General features: G+C 42.9%; 1 protein-coding gene across 1 annotated transcript in view; it reads right to left on the bottom strand.

Moving 5' to 3' along the window:
* Positions 1–17,871, bottom strand: part of PMFBP1 (polyamine modulated factor 1 binding protein 1) — a 147,061-nt gene that overhangs the window by 44,205 nt on the left and 84,985 nt on the right. The window contains exons 6-18 of the mRNA XM_069966124.1: positions 17,475–17,621; positions 17,145–17,207; positions 15,736–15,819; positions 14,711–14,857; positions 13,059–13,142; positions 12,561–12,740; positions 9,325–9,513; positions 9,029–9,187; positions 8,866–8,949; positions 4,867–5,013; positions 4,567–4,713; positions 1,346–1,537; positions 1,180–1,263 (exon numbers count right to left, since the gene is read on the bottom strand). Of these exons, the coding sequence (XP_069822225.1) occupies positions 1,180–1,263; positions 1,346–1,537; positions 4,567–4,713; positions 4,867–5,013; positions 8,866–8,949; positions 9,029–9,187; positions 9,325–9,513; positions 12,561–12,740; positions 13,059–13,142; positions 14,711–14,857; positions 15,736–15,819; positions 17,145–17,207; positions 17,475–17,621 (1,707 nt within the window). The remainder of the gene's footprint in view (positions 1–1,179; positions 1,264–1,345; positions 1,538–4,566; positions 4,714–4,866; positions 5,014–8,865; positions 8,950–9,028; positions 9,188–9,324; positions 9,514–12,560; positions 12,741–13,058; positions 13,143–14,710; positions 14,858–15,735; positions 15,820–17,144; positions 17,208–17,474; positions 17,622–17,871) is intronic.

The raw sequence follows: 17,871 nt of genomic DNA, 5'->3' as shown, positions 1-17,871 counted from the left end.
AGGAACAGACTATAAATAGAGAATAGGTGATAAAGGTAAGACTAGATTTCTCCTCTTTCCAAATCCATTCCTGGCTTTGGCTGTAAAAATCTGTCAGATAATCTGTTGGTGTAATAGGGCCCTTAGTCATAGTCACATTCTTCATCAGATTTAATGGTCTAGTACAGTAAACATTCATGTGTTGATCCAGAAAAGAAAACAAAGCCTCAGTGAGATCGGTGGAAATAAGGCATTTGATGGGAGGCGAGCTCTTTGTAGGCCAATCAAGTTCAACCGAGTATTTATAGATATTGATTTGTGCACTGGGACAGTGTCATTCTGGAACTGAAAAGAGCCGAATCCAAAATGTTTTTAGAGTTGGAAGCATACAATTGTCCAAAATGTCTTGGTATGCTGAAGCTTTAAAGGGAATCTGTCAGCACCCGTGCCCTACCTGAGGTGCTGAAAGTGTGCTGTTGCTGGCAGTCCCCTAGTGAGCATGGTACCTTTTTGTAATTCGTCTGTGTCTCATGTCTCCTACTGTAATGAAGAGTCAAAGAGGAGTTGCGGCTCAGCGTTTATGCCGCACTCTGGCACGCCTCACCACCCCTTCATAAAGTCCAAATTAGTTTTAGGACCCGATTGGGAATTCTTTGCACTTCCAAGCTAGAATGCTGCAGGATTCCAAACTTGTGTGCACTGCAGCCTCATCCTCTTATCAGCAGCAGAGTGTATTTAAACCATTTATTTGTGATATTGTCTGCTCAAAAGGGGTATGCAAGTCAACAATATCTGAAGCAACTGGGCCAAAGTATCCAAGCATAAAATATTTTAATGTTCCTCTGAGCCTTTACATCTAATCTAAAGATTAGTGGTACTGTGCTGCTAAGGCCGTGTATCTGATCCTATGGTAAGGCTGGGTTAACACTGCACTTTTGCAGTCCGAATAACGTGTCAGTTTTATGAAAAAAATAAATAAATAAAAATGAAAAAACAGATGCAATTGTGTGCCATCTCTTTGGATCAGTTTTTCCTTTGACTTCTTTTTCCGCCCCCCTCCCTGGGCATTCAAAAAAAAAATGGGTCCTGGCCAGATACCACTTTAGCCCCCTGAGGGCCAGAAAGTATGCATTACTGCAAAGTCTTATTTTGGTGATATTTTAACACAGGATCACCTATATTCACCATGTTAATACATACCTCATTTCTGCATGATCCAAGCTCTTCTCTTGCTATGGACAACTCCCCGTGGAGAACCTCAATGGATTTTTCCCTTTGCTGCATCTGGAATAAAGGGTGAGAAAACATTTTCATAAAACATATTTTAATATTGGAATATTAAAAGGCAAGACACACACTATTGTACCTCTGTCTCTGCCTCCTTGCGGCACTCTTCTTTCTCCTGGTTGGCAATTTGCAAAGCATCCTGTGAACTTTGCAACAGTTCTTTGAGAGATTCAATTTCAGAGTCCTTTTTGTTTATATCAAGCTGTAAAGACTTTTGAGAAACTTTTGCATTCTGGAGAGCCTCATTTAGCTGCTGTTCACTCTGAATTAACTATGGGAGAAAGATGGGGTGAAATCAGGAAGAAGCCCATAGGAAAAAATTACTGCAAAGATAAGTTATAGGGTGTGACCTAAAGGAGTTGTGTCATTAAGAAAACTATGTCTAAACTGATGTATTATGTAACGTTAAACATATTTCTGATGTACAAGCATAACTGAAACTGTGCTATTTGCAAGATATGGAAATACGAATCACTCATTGCCTGCATTGTTTTGATAACATGTTGCTCTTGTTTATGACTCACTAAGGTGGGCCAGGCATGCTCAGTACCACTGCAATCCGCAGGAAGAACTTAGCTAGTGCCTGCAAGCAAGGAGGATTGTGGGAAAGTTTGGACACTGTTGTATGGCAACTGGTGATGGAAAATCTAGTTCATTTTGGGGATTAGTTCACTATGATGTCGTTCATTTAAAAGTATTTGAAAAGATCAGCTTATTTAGTTTATAATTTCTCTGGCTCTGGGATACTGATAAAAAGTCACTAGAAGCAGATCTTCTCTATTACACTCAGAGCCTTCAGTGCCAGCTGTTTGGATGAGAAATTATTATAGTAAAATTATCACATTAACCCCTTAAAGTCAAAGCCAATTTTTGTTTTAAACATAAAGTGGAAAAAGCAAAAGTGCAAAAAGTCTATAGCGCTTGCATTTTTTCACCTAGAGACTTATATGAGCACTTATTTTTGCAAAACCAATTGTACTTTGCAATGACAGACTTTATTTTTCCATAAAATATGCTGCGAAACCGGAAAAAAATAATTTGCACTGTCAAATTGAAAAAAAAAAAGGAATTTGTTTTGATTTCGTGGAGTTTTGCATTTACGCTGTTTGCCCTATGGTAAAACTTACCAGTTATGCATGTTCCTCAAGTCGTTACAATTACTATGATATATAACATGTATAACTTTTATTGTATTTAATGGCTTTTAAAAAATTCAAACCATTGTTAACAAACATATGTTCCTTAAAATCGCTCTAATCCCAGGCTTATAGCGCTGTTATCCTTTGGTCTGTGGGGCTGTGTGAGGTGTCATTTTTTTGTGCCATGATGTGTACTTTCAATCGGTACCTTGATTGCGCATATACGACTTTTTGACCACTTTTTATTACATTTTTTCTGGATTTGATGCGACCAAAAATGCGCAATTTTGCACTTTGGAATTTTTTAAGCTGACGCCGTTTACCGTGAGATCCGAAATGTGATAATTTAATAGTTCGGGTGATTACACACGCGGCGATACAAAAATGTTTGTTTGTTTATTTATATTTATAAAATGGGAAAAGGGGGGTGATTTGGACTTTTAATAGGGGAGGGGATTTTTTTTATTAATAAAAACACTTTTTTTTACTTTTTTGTTTACATCAACTAGAAGTCCCCCTGGGGGACTTGTATATACACAGCACTGATCTCTCATAGAGATCAATGCTGTGTATATACACAGCAAAGATCCATTTGATCGGGTGATAGATTGCTTTGGCCTGCTGCAGGCCACAGCAATCTATTGCCGAGCCGGGATCAGCGTCATTGCAACGCTGAGGCCCGGCACGGGCAGAAGAATGGATCTCCCCACCCGCGATCGCATCGCGGGGGGGAGATGCGACCCACTAGACACCAGGGATATCAAGTATAAAGCACTTCAACGCAGCTGTCATGTTTGACAGCTGCATTGAAATGCTTAATTAGCCGGAGCGGCAACGGGACCAGCGCGGGCTAATAGAGGCGCTCCCCGGCTGCAAATCACAGCCGGGAGCGGCGCAGTTCAGAGAAGGGTCCCGACAGGACCCCTCTCTGAACTCTCCCTATGCCACCATGACGTACCAGGTATGTCATGGGACGCTAAGGGGTTAAGGGTAGCTTCACGGATCCTCAGCGGATTTCACTATGCGAGTCCGCTGCGGATCATGGTAGTGTGAAGGTCTATGGGGTTTCATTCCACTGTGGATATGTAACCCGGCCCCTTTAACCCGGTGCATACATTACCTGCTTGGCGCCGTGGCTGTGTGGAGGCTCCCGGTTCCCCATCAGCCAATCAGTGCACGGCAGCACTGATTGGCTCATGTGGACCGACGGGAGACGGGAGCCTCACACACAGCCGCGGCGCCGAGCAGGTAATGTATGCACCAAGCCGTAGGATGCGGGGGGTTAAAGGGGCCGGGTCACATACTGGCAGCAAAATGAAAATTCCACTGCAGGTATGTGACCCATTCAACTTCACACTACCAGGTTCCGCAGTGGATTTCCCTGCAAACTCGCAGTGTAAAATCCGCTGCGGATCCAGTATGTGTGAAGCCACCCTTAAGTTATTTTTGTTAATGCAACAAGCTGTCAAGCTGTTCCATAGTTTTTATTTTCTTTATAAGATTAGTATTTTCTGTGATGTGCTGTGTTTTATTACTTTAATTTTCCAGCTTGGGGGACTGAAAAGCAAATGGCAGTGCAACAGTGATAGAGCTGGAGCTGCTGTGCTGGACTCTCTCTGCCTTTCCCTTGATTTAGTTCATTTTGAAGTAATCATTGCCAGGAAAGTGAACAAAATCATTTAGGTCACTTTGAAGATTAGTTAGTTTTGAACTGATCATTCACAAACTACCCACTAATGGCAACAGTAGGTTCACAGTTCAAAAAGAAAAGCAGTAAGTGATTAAATCCATGGGGAAGGAAAATGGCACATTGAGGTTACTGTACTAAAACTGCCACTTTACTCATAAGTACTTACATATATGTATGTACTTCACCTCTGATTTTACCAACTTTGCATCAAGAAACAACCCCTTTAAGAATGTGGGCAGACAGAACAGAGAGGTGGACAATAGAGGGAAAACGAAGATATGGGAATGCAGGTAGCAGAGGACAGGGGAAATAGGGTGTTGGACTAGTGACTGATGAAAACACACGAAAGTGGGGGAAGGGGGCCAGACCGGTTATTTAACCACATTACAAACTTTGTAATGTGTGTTAAGTTTTTCAAGGGAGTTGTCCTTTAATATTAAGGGTTAATAATTAGTCAAATATTAGATTTACCTCATTTTGAAAATGCTTAACTTTGCTCTGGAGAGAGTCTCTTTCCTCCTGGATCAGTTTAATCTTCTCTTGAGCTGTCTCTTGCTCAGATGCACTTGTTGCAAGCTGGGCTTCTAGCCTTTCTATGGATCTATGCAGTTCCTGTATCTGTAAAAAGATATATTCAAATGGCAGATACTGTCATAAATACACTGGATACAGTGTAATCAATGTTCTATGTTAGAAGAAAGAAAATTCACAACAGTGCAGTCTGCATTGTAGTTGAGCTAAACTATCAAAGCCAGCTAGTGCCTTTCTTACCTTCTGTTCTACATCCTCCTTTTGAATATTCAGGTCTCGCATCTCTCTTTCTAGCTTCAGCACAGTCTCTGTCTGTGCAGTCTTCTCTGACTGACACTGTGAGAGCTCCTCCTGAAGACTTATCTTCATGGTCTGGAGATGTTGCACCTGGATAGTAATATAAGTGATTAACTAAGGGCCTTATTACACGGGAAGATTATTGTGGGAAAAATCGTTATATCATTTGAATTTAAATAATAACAATAATAATCGTTCTGTGTAATTGCAGGAAACGATAGAAAAATCGTTCGTTTGCCGTTGATTTAGATCTGAACCTAAAATCATTGTTAATTGTTCGCTAATCGTTCACTGTAATTCCACATTCATTCACTCAAGTTTCACAATTTTTCACTAATCGTTTAGTGTAATAGCACATTGTTCAATCATAGTAACGATCATAACTAAAGACTATCTTTCTGTGTAATATGGTGAACGATTTCAGGTTAACGCTAAACAATCTGATTTGCGATTGTTTATTGTTAGTCTGTAAATGTTAAAAATCGCTTTGTCTAATAAGACCCGAACTGTTGGAGCCATATTGTTTAATTGTTTAAGTTAATTGTTTAATTGTTTATTGTTTAAGTTCCTGCATTATAACATTGCTAAATGTTTCACCCAATACAGAGATTTTATTGTAGGCTTTTATATGATATTTGGCTGTTTGAGTATGGGACCCCAAAAGATTTCCCCTTATTACCTTGGAAAAACTTTGGGACTGCTAATTATCTGGAGACAACTGTAGTAAAAAAGGCTTACAAAATACAGTGGTGCCTTGGATTACCAGCATAATTCATTCCAGTACTGTGCTTGTAATCCAAATCTACTCTTAAACCAAAGCAAATTTTCCCATAAGAAATCACTGAAATTGGTTACACACCCCAAAAATAATGATTTTTTTTCTGGATAACAGGTAAAACAAATAAAACAAAACATTGAGAAACAGCTGTGTCACATTATATGTTACTGTACAGTATAGCAATCAGTATGTGGAGTATAATGTATAGTAAGTGTAAAAGAAGGAAAAACAGCAGCAGTTTGTAGATAGAGGATAGAACTGCAGATCCCTATAATGCAGTAGTGTAGTACAACAGGCTAGAATAGAGAAGCAGGGCAGCTGTCAGAGGTCTGAGCGGTCACATGACAGCAATGGGGAGGGGGGGGGGGTGTTCAGCATGGACCAATCAGGAAGCGAGAATCACAGATCTGTGCAGGAGGACAGTGACAGAAACGTTTCTATACAGCAGTGTGCATGGCTGAGTGTAAGTGCAGGCACATTATAGCAGAAGCATGAATGGCTGAGTGTATGTGCAGGCACATTATAGCAGCAGTGTATATAGCTGAGTGTAAGTGCAGGCACATTATAGCAGCAGTGTGTATAGCTGAGTGTAAGTGCAGGCACATTATAGCAGGGGTGGAGAGGATGAGAAACACCAGGACTGACAGAGCCTGCAGGGAGTATGAAGGAATGAGCAGGGCATATGTGGGCACATTCTAACCGGGAGAGTGGGGTTACAGGTATTCAGAGATTACCTCCACAGTCCTGTCCCCTGATGCAAGCCCCTGCCTGAATTGGATCTGCTATGATTTGGAAGGCGAGGGAGACTTCCTGGGTCAGAGTACACTGCTGTAGACCACACAGTACAGGCCATGTTCTTCCCCCACTCCCCCTCCCACCCAGTACGGGGAGCTCTTAAACCAAAGCAATGCTCTTAATCCAAGTTACAATTTTGAAAAACTGTGAGCTCTTCTTTCAAAAGGCTCTTAATCCAAGTTATGCTTAAACCAAGGTACCACTGTACTCAAAAATAGTATGATGTTCATATGTTCGTATTCTAATCTTCTAAATAATAATAATGCAATCCAAATCACAAACCATATAAAAATACCACATATCTTACCATAGCCCCCTTTTCATTATCCCTCAAAAACTCCATTTAACATGAAATGGAAGTGTGCGGAATAAAAAAATAAAATAAAAACTGATAAACCATCATCTCCCTATGAAGTTAGTTCAACACTCTCCCTTCACAATCAACCTAGAATTAGATAAACATTCTCACAAAACTAGCCAAAGAAAGGTTTAATAAAGACATTTTATGACTTCTGGAGATCTTAATATGAGAGCATATATATCATAACCAGGAAGAAGCAGGAGCTTCATCCCGCACTGGTAATTAATAATCATAAACACTTCTCTCCAATAAAGTTCAATCACAGGAGAGCTGCATATTATGTGTAGAAAAAGGGAACAGTGTTTTAAATAGTTAGTTTAAAGAGTTGCTTCTCATCACAATTTCACATGATAGAGCTGGCATGCTGAGCCTACTGATTGCTTCTTTACCTTCTGTTTAATAATTCATGTATAAACAATGTCCACCTGCATTGGACATACTATGTACATAGCAGACATGCGCCCAACCGGTAACACCCAGTTGGCTATTGAGTCATACACTTCTAAGAATAATAGAGGAATGGCCCAACAGAGCTATAAAATATTTGATGCAGAATTGTTATTTGATGGGAACTGCATTCCTTACAACAGACAGGTCGGGAGTGGTAACAGGCCCTCTTTAATTACCTGCCAAGCTTCTCTTGGATTGGCAAGCTAAGCAATTTAAAGTGACACTGTCACCACATTTTTGCATTTTGAGTTTTTAACACATGTGTAAAGGGTACATTTAGCAGATTCCATACACTATTTTATGTCATCCATCATAATGCTTGTTCCAGTAAAAAGTAAACTTTTCTTGTATGTGAATTGCGCCACCTTTTCCGACGAAGCGCCACTTAGCCCCACCCACATCATCGCCGTTGTCCCGCCCCTTTGTGACGTCATTGCTGGCAGACGCTCTGCTGTTGAAGAGTTCATCTTAGGTGGCCCTCTCAGCCTGTGGTTTCATCCGTCGCAGCGCGGGAGCAGTCACATTGCTGTGTGTGTACTGCTCCCGCGTCCTCCTTCACTGCGCTTCACCGGGGCAGGCGGGCATTGAAGCTGCCCTGCTCCTGCGCCCGGCCCGTGGTGTCATCCGGCGAGGGGGCGACGTGGTCGGGCAGTGATGCTGCCCTGCTATTAATTGGCCGTCCCTTCCCCTGCACAGCTCCCGATGTCACCAGGCGTGGGGCAAGGATGCTGGCCTACTCAGCTGTGCCTCCCCCCGCAAAGGCCCCAATATCATCTGGCGTGGGGCAGGCAGTCGGGCAATGAGGCTGCACTGCTCCTGTTTGGCTGTGCTGGCGCCCGCTCAGCCCGCCTGCGCCGACTAAGCAGTGAAGGAGGACGCGGGAGCAGTACACACACAGCAATGTGACTGCTCCCGCGCTGCGACGGATGACACCACAGGTTGAGAGGGCCACCTAAGATAAACTCTTCAACAGCAGAGCGGCTGCCAGCAATGACGTCACAAAAGGGCGGGACAACGGTGGTGATGTGGGCGGAGCTAAGTGGCGTTTCGGTGGAGAAGCTCCACCCAGGTGGCGCAATACACATACAAGAAAAGTTTACCTTTTACTGGAACAAGCATTATGATGGATGACATAAAATAGCGTATGGAATCTGCTAAATGTACCCTTTACACATGCGTTAAGAACTCAAAATGCAAAAATGTGGTGCAGTTGCTGCAAAGGCTATGACTACAGAACGATTACAGGTTGGATTTTTTGTGACTGCGAGGTTAAAGTAGTTTGAAGGTTTTAACGCAACCCTATTCACTTGTATGAGTGATGGAGTCACACCACAGGCAGTGCAGCCCAGTAGTTCCTGTTATTGCAGCCGAGGATCACTGTGTAGCCCTAGCCTAAAGGGGATTTTATAGATTTTTCCTTTCACAGCCTTAACCTATTTTATAACTGGAATGAAGGGGAACTGTCTGCATATGCATAGGAACAGCGACATCCACTCAATTGTGGTGGTGCCTGGTACTGCAGTCCCACAGACCTATCTTTCCATTCTCAGCCACTTACCTTATCTTCTGTATGATGCAGCTGGCGCTTTAAGCCCTGAACCTCTTTACGTAACCGTTCGAGCTGCTGCTCTTTCTGGTTTAACTAATGTAAAACAGTTAAGAAGTTACTAATGTTACCGATATTTCAGGATTACATGTCTAAACATTGTAGCAAAGAGTACCTTGCTCTCAATCAAACTGTGTTGCTCACTTAAGGCCAGACTCTGGGTCTCCAGCTCAGCATGCAAGGCACCAGTCTCCTTTTCTAAACGTTGGCTATGTTCATGCAGTCGAAGATTTTCTTCCTGCAGCTCCTGCAGTGATTGTTCTTGATTAACAAGCTGTAAATAAGTTTTATCGATCAGTAAACTCTTCTGATAAGAGCCTATAACAAGATTCTAAGGGTATGTATTGCATGCAAGAGCTATTCAGCAGCACAACATTGTTCAGACATTCTATACCAGTAGCTTTGTCTAACCTGCTCTCTAGCTCGTTGAAGGCTTTCCAGAACGTTTCGATGTTCCCTCTGCAGCTCTGCATTCTTCCTCTCCTGCTCAAGAACTCTGTCCTGCAATTCCAATGCTTCTCTCTGAGAACTGCTGTACCTCCCCCGAAGAGACGCCGCCTCAGCCTGTGCACTTTGCATCTCTTCCTGCATTGAGGTAAGCTGCAAGAAAAAAACAACTGTTATAATCTGCTGCTTGTCTATAATGGTTTTATGTATCAATGTTTTTAATGTTTGAATCAAGTCCAAATGCAATTTCCTTTACTGTTGTAGCCATTTATTCCTGTATGAAAATACATACAAAGCCCCTTGTAGGTTAAAATCTTTTAAAGGGGTAGTGCGGCGTTAAACATTTATTTACTAAATAACACACATTACAAAGTTATACAACTTTGTAATGTATGTTAAGTATGTGAATGACCCCCTTCCCTGTGTTCCCCCCCACCCCGGAAGTGTGAAGCATTATACTCACCGCATTACTGTCGACCCCCGGCCGCCATCTTGGGACAATGATGACATCTTCGGGAGGCTGGCCGAACCGCTCCAGCCGTCCCTCATGCCGGCCCCCCTCTGCTGCATCAGCAGCAGCTCAGCCGCAATTGGCTGAGCACAGTTATGCTCAGCCAATCCCGGCTGAGCAGCTGATGATGCGGCAGAGGGGGGCCAGCATGAAGGACAGCTAGAGGGTCGTCAGTAATGCGGTGAGTATAATGCACCACACTTCCGGGGTGGGGGGGAACACAGAGAAGGGGGCCATTCACATACTTAACATACATTACAAAGTTGTGTAACTTTGTAATGTGTGTTATTTAGTGAATAAATGTTTAGCGCCACACTACCCCTTTAACTCATTACAGTATCTGTTAAGCCACTGCCATATAATAGTTTATGGTAAGGGTGCATGATATTCAATATGGCTGCCAAAGTGGATACCACATGAGGAATCACCAGCTTTCCTGTACCAATATCAGACAGCTGAAATTGAAAAAAAAAATAATAAAAAGATTGTGTCAATTCATAGCAGGAAGAGGGGGTAAACTCTTAAGAAGAATACATATCAAAATTTAACTTTCTGATTCTGGCATTAGCATGTGCTGCAGCGGGAAGAACATGCTCTTGCTCTAACGGGGAATAATTATTTGGGAACAGTCTGAAGTTAGTGCCACCGACCAGCAACATATTAACACATCTACCTCACTGGCACCCTCCTCTAGTTATTATTCCAACAGCAGTCCCCAGGCAACATGGAATGGGTTCAATAGGAGTGAATGCTGGAAAGGCTCATTACCACAGCTCTACATCAAGGCTGCTTGAATCGCTCCCCCACTGCATTCTTTACCCCTGTTGTATTCCCATTTCCACAGGTCTGACTTCTGGGAGCCACGCCAATCCCAAGAACAGGTACATAATTATGTCTGTAATAAATAAAGTATGAATGTAGTACACTGCATATGTGTGGCCAATGCTTCATTCTCTCTCTATGGGGTCACTGAACACTTCTGAGATCAGTACCCTATAGAAAGAATAAAAAGGGTGCTGGTCATGCATGTGCAGTGCTTTCCATTAATTCTCTCAATTCTTGAGATTGGTCAGGGTCACCAGTGGTAGCATTTTATCACCTGGCTATCCCATGGATATAGGTAACTTATTGTGATGAGAATACCCCTCTAGGTCATGTTCAGACACTGTAAAAACAGCAGCCGATGTCTGTGATGTTCACCCGGCCGGTACTTCAGTAGTGTAGACTAGAGAGGTTCCCGTGAGTGAGTTATCTAGTATACAAAATAGCTAGCCATGTTTGCCTAGAACAACCTTAGTGGGTGAAAGGGGATAACTTTATACACACAAAAGAGGCTATCGGAGTAAGAAGGAGCTTCTGTCCATAGTCAAGTTAACAGTTAGTTAAGTGAACTATTTCAGCCGAGACTCTGCTAGTCGCTAGTGTCCCTAGAGGGTTGTTTGGATAACTAGCTCACCCAGGTTTGGGGTTTGCATCCCTGATCATCTGTCACTCGTGTGTGCCCACAGAATAGCCAAGGCAGACATTCATCCCAAAGGAAGCTGGTATTTTTCTATTGCCAATCCCAAGGTGGTCAGAGCCCTCTCTAGTTAACAACCTTCGGGTCTGGATAAACCCCCCTTCCCTTGAGTAACTACACTCTACTAAGCTAAAGCCAAGTCCTATATACACTTAACACCGTACAACTGCAATTTACACAACAAAATAACTTGAGTATACCCAAAGATTAACCCCCGTTCAAGTGATCTCAGATAGCAAGTGTTTTATCTACTGTACCATTTACACCTGCATTCAAAAGACTGCATAGATTGCATTGCACTATAATGTTCCTTAGTAAAAGCGTTAACTGTTTAAGAGCTTGTAGTCTGTCTTTAATTGCGTGCAACTCAATATAACTCCTCACAACTACAATTCCTAACAATTCTGGTAGTGCTGAGTCAGCTTGTCCAGGGGTGGGCATAGTTCGAACCACTTCTGGCCACTGTGACAAGGGCCCCAGTAATGCGCCTTCAACTGTCCCACTGCACACGTAACACCTAACCCCTGGCTTGCTGCACCTGCGTGCTCCACTTCAAACAAACTTATGGCAGATGTGGTTGGTAAATGCACAGTATTTGAATTTTAAACATGCCTGGAAAAAACATATATCTATTTGAAGATAATAATATTAATAATAATATTAAATAAAATAAAATAAGGGAAGATAGATCAGGCGGTCTTTTTCTGCCGATAATCTTCTATGTTTCTATGAGATATAGATATTCACTTAGAAATGCCTTGAAGACACAGAGCAACACATGGAGGTTTTCAGGTTTACCAAAAAATTGCCAGGGAACAAGGATTGGGTGAGAAAATATAAAAGAAAAAATATAAATAAATAAACATTTGTCCTCTGGTTGCTCCTAATTCTGCACTACTGCTGCTTAGGAGTCTTTACCGCTGGTGACATCATTGTACACTGTTTATGGGCATTAACGGTCATGTGCAAGTGAAGCCCTGAGTTGGGAGTGACCACAGGGGCGAGTATAAGGTTTTATTTTCTTGTTTTCCCTCCCAATCTTATCCACTGGCAATTTTTTTGTATTCAACACAGAAAAAACCTAACTCAGTCTAGCAGCAGTGCTCCTGATTACTGGACCCTGAGGAGCTTAAAAATGAAATCCATATTTTACATATACAATTCACTGACCAGAAGCTTAGTGTCCTGTCCCTCCATTCTCATCCTGTGAATTAAGGTCAAATGTTCCCGTTCTGCATTTTCTGCTCTCTGGAGTCTTTCCTCTAGGTCATGTCTTTGGTGTAACTCCCATGCAGGTGGTGTTTGCTCATCTTGCTGTATATATAGAGACTCTTTTCTTACTTTATCTATCTAAAGAGAAACAACGATATCAGCACCAGACCAGAAAGCAGGTTATGCTTCTATATAATGTTTCCTTACTAGAGATGAGCAAACCTCGAGCATGCTCGAGTCCATCCGAACCCGATCGTTTGATTAGTGGGGGCTGCTGAAGTTGGACAAAGCTCTAAGGTTGTCTGGAAAACATGGATACAGCCCAGACTATATCCATGTTTTCCACATAGTTTTAGGGCTTTATTCAACTTCAGCAGCCCCCGTTAATCAAATGCCAAACGATCGGGTTTGGATGGACTGGAGCATCCTTAAGGTTCGCTCATCTCTACTCCTTACCTCTGCTTCTAGTTCTCGCTGATGGACCCTTAGAGCAAAGTTTTCCCCCTCGAGTTGTGATAGACGTAAGTTACATTCTGAGAGCTATAAAGCAGATAAACAGACTAAATTGCCAATAATGCTCTGCAGATTCTTCAAAGAATATCAGTAAAGACAAATAAACAGCTCATTTTGGGGGGGGGGGGGGGATTTAAGAACATACAAACTGGCCTTGCTGGTTTTGTAGTCTTCAATTCAAGTCGAAAGCCAAAGGTCTCTGTTATATAACAATTGCTCTCAGTATTGATTAGCTTCAGATCATGAAGTATAAAAATAAGTAACAACTTCTTTATTACAGAACAGTGTTTTCTGGATAAGGTTTGTAAAGATGGTCACATGAATTTGTCAGGATCTATTAATAATCTAATGCCCATGGAGGTTGACAGAGATTCTGCAGCCATGGCAAACTAGAGACTAACAGGGTAATCTTTACCTACTATAAAGGTAGGCAGAATTAGAGGACTGACAAAACACAGTAATAACTGAACTCAAGGAGATCAGTGAAAAAGTCCAATGAAGAACTCAATCAAGAGTCTCCACTGATGCCCCCAAAAATTTAAATATGCAAAACAAGAGTCTGTGGAGCCTCAGTTGCGAGTCTCAAAACACGGGAATAGCCAGATATCTCTAGCCTGTTGCCACGGGGTGCCTCCATGATTGGGAGAGCACCACACCACCCTGATAGATAGCCCCTTAAGTCCCACTCGGTTGCGTGTATTGGAACATAAATAGGGAAACAACAGGGTGGCTCCTTTTTGTCAACATCTAACTCAAAGTGCCAGTATTGCGATCATGACTAGGGCTTGCCAAAGCAGGCATCCATCCACAGACAGCCGTTTCAGGGTATTTGTCCCTCGTCAGTCTGGAGCAGGATTCTGGCTATCCCGTGTTTTGAGACTCACAACCGAGGCTCCATGGACTCTTGTTTTGCATAGTTAAATTTTTGGGGGCATCAGTGGAGACTCTTGATTGAGTACTTCATTGGAATTTTTTCACTGATCTCCTTGAGTTCAGTGATTACTGTGTTTTGTTGGTTGATTTGTCATTGCCCCAACCAGCCAGAATCCTGCTCCACACTGACTAGGGGCAAATACCCTGAAACGGCTGTCTGTGGATGGATGCCTGCCTTGGAAAACCCTTGTCATGATCACAATACTGGCACCTTGAGTTAGACGTTGACAAAAAGGGGCCACCCTGTTGTTTCCCTATTTATGTTCCAATACTCGCAACCGAGTGGGACTTAAGGGGCTATCTATCAGGGTGGAGTGGTGCTCTCCCCATCATGGAGGCACTCCGTAGCAACAGGCTACAGATATCTGGCTATCCCGTGTTTTGAGACTCGCAACCGAGGTTCCACGGACTCTTGTTTTAAATTAGAGGACTGGACTAAATGTACAAATCAATGGGACAATGGTGCTGATCTACATGATGTATATCAAGCAACACAAATTAGTGGGGATGGGTCACAGTTTTCATTAGTTGTGCTCTGCAGATTCTGTATTCAGATACACAACCAAGATTCGATAATAGAAATTAGAACAGTACAGAAATAGCAAAGTACCATAACACATCGGAGATCTAAAGTTGGAATGAAGTCGTTCTGTATGAATTACCTGTCTATGGGATTCATCCCTCTGGGCAACACTTGTCTTCAGGTCCTTATGAAGCTGCTGTATTCTACCATGTCTCTGCTCTAACTCTTCCTGTCTTTCCCGCAACTCCCTCTGCAGTCTGTATACCTGCTGTTCTTGGGAATCAAGCTGAACGAAGAAAGTGTAATAAAAGTAAGACAACAGCATGTGGTGGTGGTGAGGTTATGTTAGGGGTGTAATATTAAAGAGGTCCACAGATTTTAAATTACTTATATTTAAAATCAAAAGCCTTCCAATACTTATCCGCTGCTGTATGTCCTTCAGGAAGTGGAGTTCTCTTTCTAAAACAGCTTTCTCTGCTACTGCCACAACTGTCCATAACAGGAGCTGTCCAAAGCAGGAAAGGTTTTCTATGGGGCTTTGCTACTGCCCTGGACAGTTCCGGTCACAGACAGAAGTGGCAGCAGAGAGCACTGTGAGACTGGAAAGAATACACCATTTCCCGCAAGATGTACAGCAGCTGATAATTACTGGACAAATTTGTATAATTTTCCAAACCAGTTGACAACATTTTTTTCTCCAGAGTGCCCCTTTAAAAAAGCACAAGTTGTCCTTACTGTTTATTTCGGGACCATGTAGAGAAAAAAATGCTGCACAATGACCTTGTATAAATCCTGCAGAGAGCACAGTGGTGGTGACCAACTAAAGGGGTATGGCTTTACCAAGGGAGTGAGTTTTAACAAACTGCAAACAGAATATAGGGAGGGGGCTACTGTCTCAAAAAACTGTCCTACAGGCAGGCACAGGGTTAGGAGGAGGAGGAGGAGGAGGAGGAGGAGGAGGAGTGGGAGAAGGAGGAGAAGGACAGAGATAAATATAGCGCAAATAAACAGAGTGGTGCCGTTTCTGGAATAAAACAGATATGCTTTTCTAATTCTGGAAAACCCCTTTAATGCAACCTACAATGTTTTTTTTTCTTTTGCAATAAACGAATAAAAAATATTTTAAACCGGATAAAAATATAGAAATAATAACAAAATGATTACCTCAGAGGACAGAACATCTTGGGTGTTCTGTAGGGTAAGCAGTTCTTTCTGAGCAGCCCTAAGTTCAGCATCTCTTCGATCCAACTGCCAGGAAAAGAAGGTCTGGTTATTAAAAGTGGTATTCTAATAGAATGACTCATTACCAGGCAAAATTTAAAAACTCAGGCCATGTTCACACAACGTATGTTTTGCATAAATCATGGCAGTTGTTGCAATTTGCAACGACGGCCGTGATTTATACAAAACATACGTTGTACTGGAATGAATGGAATCCCGGCTGCAGCGTATACACATAGTATACGCTCCAGCCGGGATTCGATCAGGCTGCACGAAAAACTGACACGCGGCCGCACATAACATATCAGTTCACACAATGGAGTCCGCGGCTTCGGATGCATGCTTCATTGTGTTCAGCAGTGAATTGGGATGCACCCGTTTGCGCCCGCATCCGAATTCACCAGAAATGAAGATCACAGGTGGTCACAGAACGGCTGGTGTTTCACACCTGTATGAACATGGCCTCAAGTTGTAAAAAAAAAAGTCAGAGGCACCATTCACTAACTGTATACGAGTGCCAACCACATCACAAGCTGACAAATGAGGCTCTAAAGAGTACATATGTAGTATCAAATTAAAACACCTGATCTAAATCCCTCGCTAAAAGCAACAGGGATACTCCGGCCCAGAGGTATTTTTTAGATATGGCCGAGGAGGGGGCGGTTATGGATGCCGGAGGTCACTTATCTCCCCAGTTCCATTGCCAGTGCCCGAATCGTGGTGCCCCGTAGCCCCGGCCTGGTCTCGGCTGTCTGGAGACGTGACCTCTCCAGGCAGCTCAGCCATTTAGCGTCCGAGGCGGGACTCTGCTACGGCCACCGAATGGCTGAGCTGCCTGGAGACGTCACGTCTCGTGCAGCAGCTCAGACCAGGAAGCGGCTGCGGGACGGGGCAATGGGGTGCCCCGATCCGGGCACTGGCGCTGGAACCGGGGAGGTAAGTGACCTCCGCCGTCCATAACCACCCCCTCATCGGCCATATCTGAAAAATACGGCCGGGCCGGAGTACCCCTTTAACAACTACAAAAGCCTTAAAGGCTGTACTACACTGGAAACCATGGCTGCTTTCTTCTAAAAACAGCACCACACCTGTCTATGGGTTACGTATGGCATTGTGGATTAGATCCAGTGAAGTGAAGGGGCCGAACTGCAATGTCACACACAACCTGTGGAGAGATTTGGGGCTGTTTTTTGCATTTGCATATGCATCCCTTTTAACAGATCATCATTATGTCTTATTCCCATCTCAATGTTGTCAGTGTCCTGAATGATCATGAATAGTATATATGTCATAAACATATGAACACAACAAATGAACGCAATGAAACATTTTTATACCTTTTATACACATACCTCAGCTTTAAGTAACTCATTGCTTTTGGATATGGGGGCGCTTTCTAAAGGACCACCAGAAACCTAGAGGCATTAAAATCGTATTATTAGAGTTTATTTTACAACAATCAGCTGCGAAAACTCACAGATACTGTATACTATAAGGGTAGCTTTACATGTACCGTATCGCAGCGGATTTGATGGTGCGAATCCCTGGCAGATTTGATCTAAATAACTGAACGCACCATCAAATCTGCTGTGGATCCTGTACGTGTGAATGCACACTAAATGCTCATATGCACACATAAGAATAAAAACTCTGAATTCAGATAATGGAGTAAAGCCGCTCACCGCTTGGCTCAAAGCTTTGACCTGGTTTTCCAAATGGTGTTTTTCCTGTAGGTGGATGACTGCCTTGGAGTCCTTCAAAGAGATCTCCTGGTGTAGTGCAGTTATTGTGTCCTGTAGTTCCTGTATGCGAGCCTCTTTATCTAGGACCTATCAAGAAACTGCAGTAAGTAACTTTATAAAATTCAGTGGTACCTCAGTTTGCCAGCAATGTTGTTTGAGCGTCTTGAAAGACAAACTCTGATTTTCCAAATGATGTAACTCTGTTTACGAGCAGAAATTCAGATTATGAGCAGGAAGCCGAGAGCAGTGCCACCCTCATCACCTGCTGCCATTGGTGGACTGGACTGCAGGAAGGAGCTGGATGTGTGGGAGGATGCGCACGTTTCTCCAGCAGCGC

This window comes from Dendropsophus ebraccatus, chromosome 4 (genome assembly GCF_027789765.1).
Source record: "Dendropsophus ebraccatus isolate aDenEbr1 chromosome 4, aDenEbr1.pat, whole genome shotgun sequence".
NCBI classification, from domain to species: Eukaryota; Metazoa; Chordata; class Amphibia; order Anura; family Hylidae; genus Dendropsophus; species Dendropsophus ebraccatus.
The sequence above is the reverse complement of the archived record's forward strand: the minus strand, read 5'-3'. Positions and strand labels throughout refer to the sequence as shown.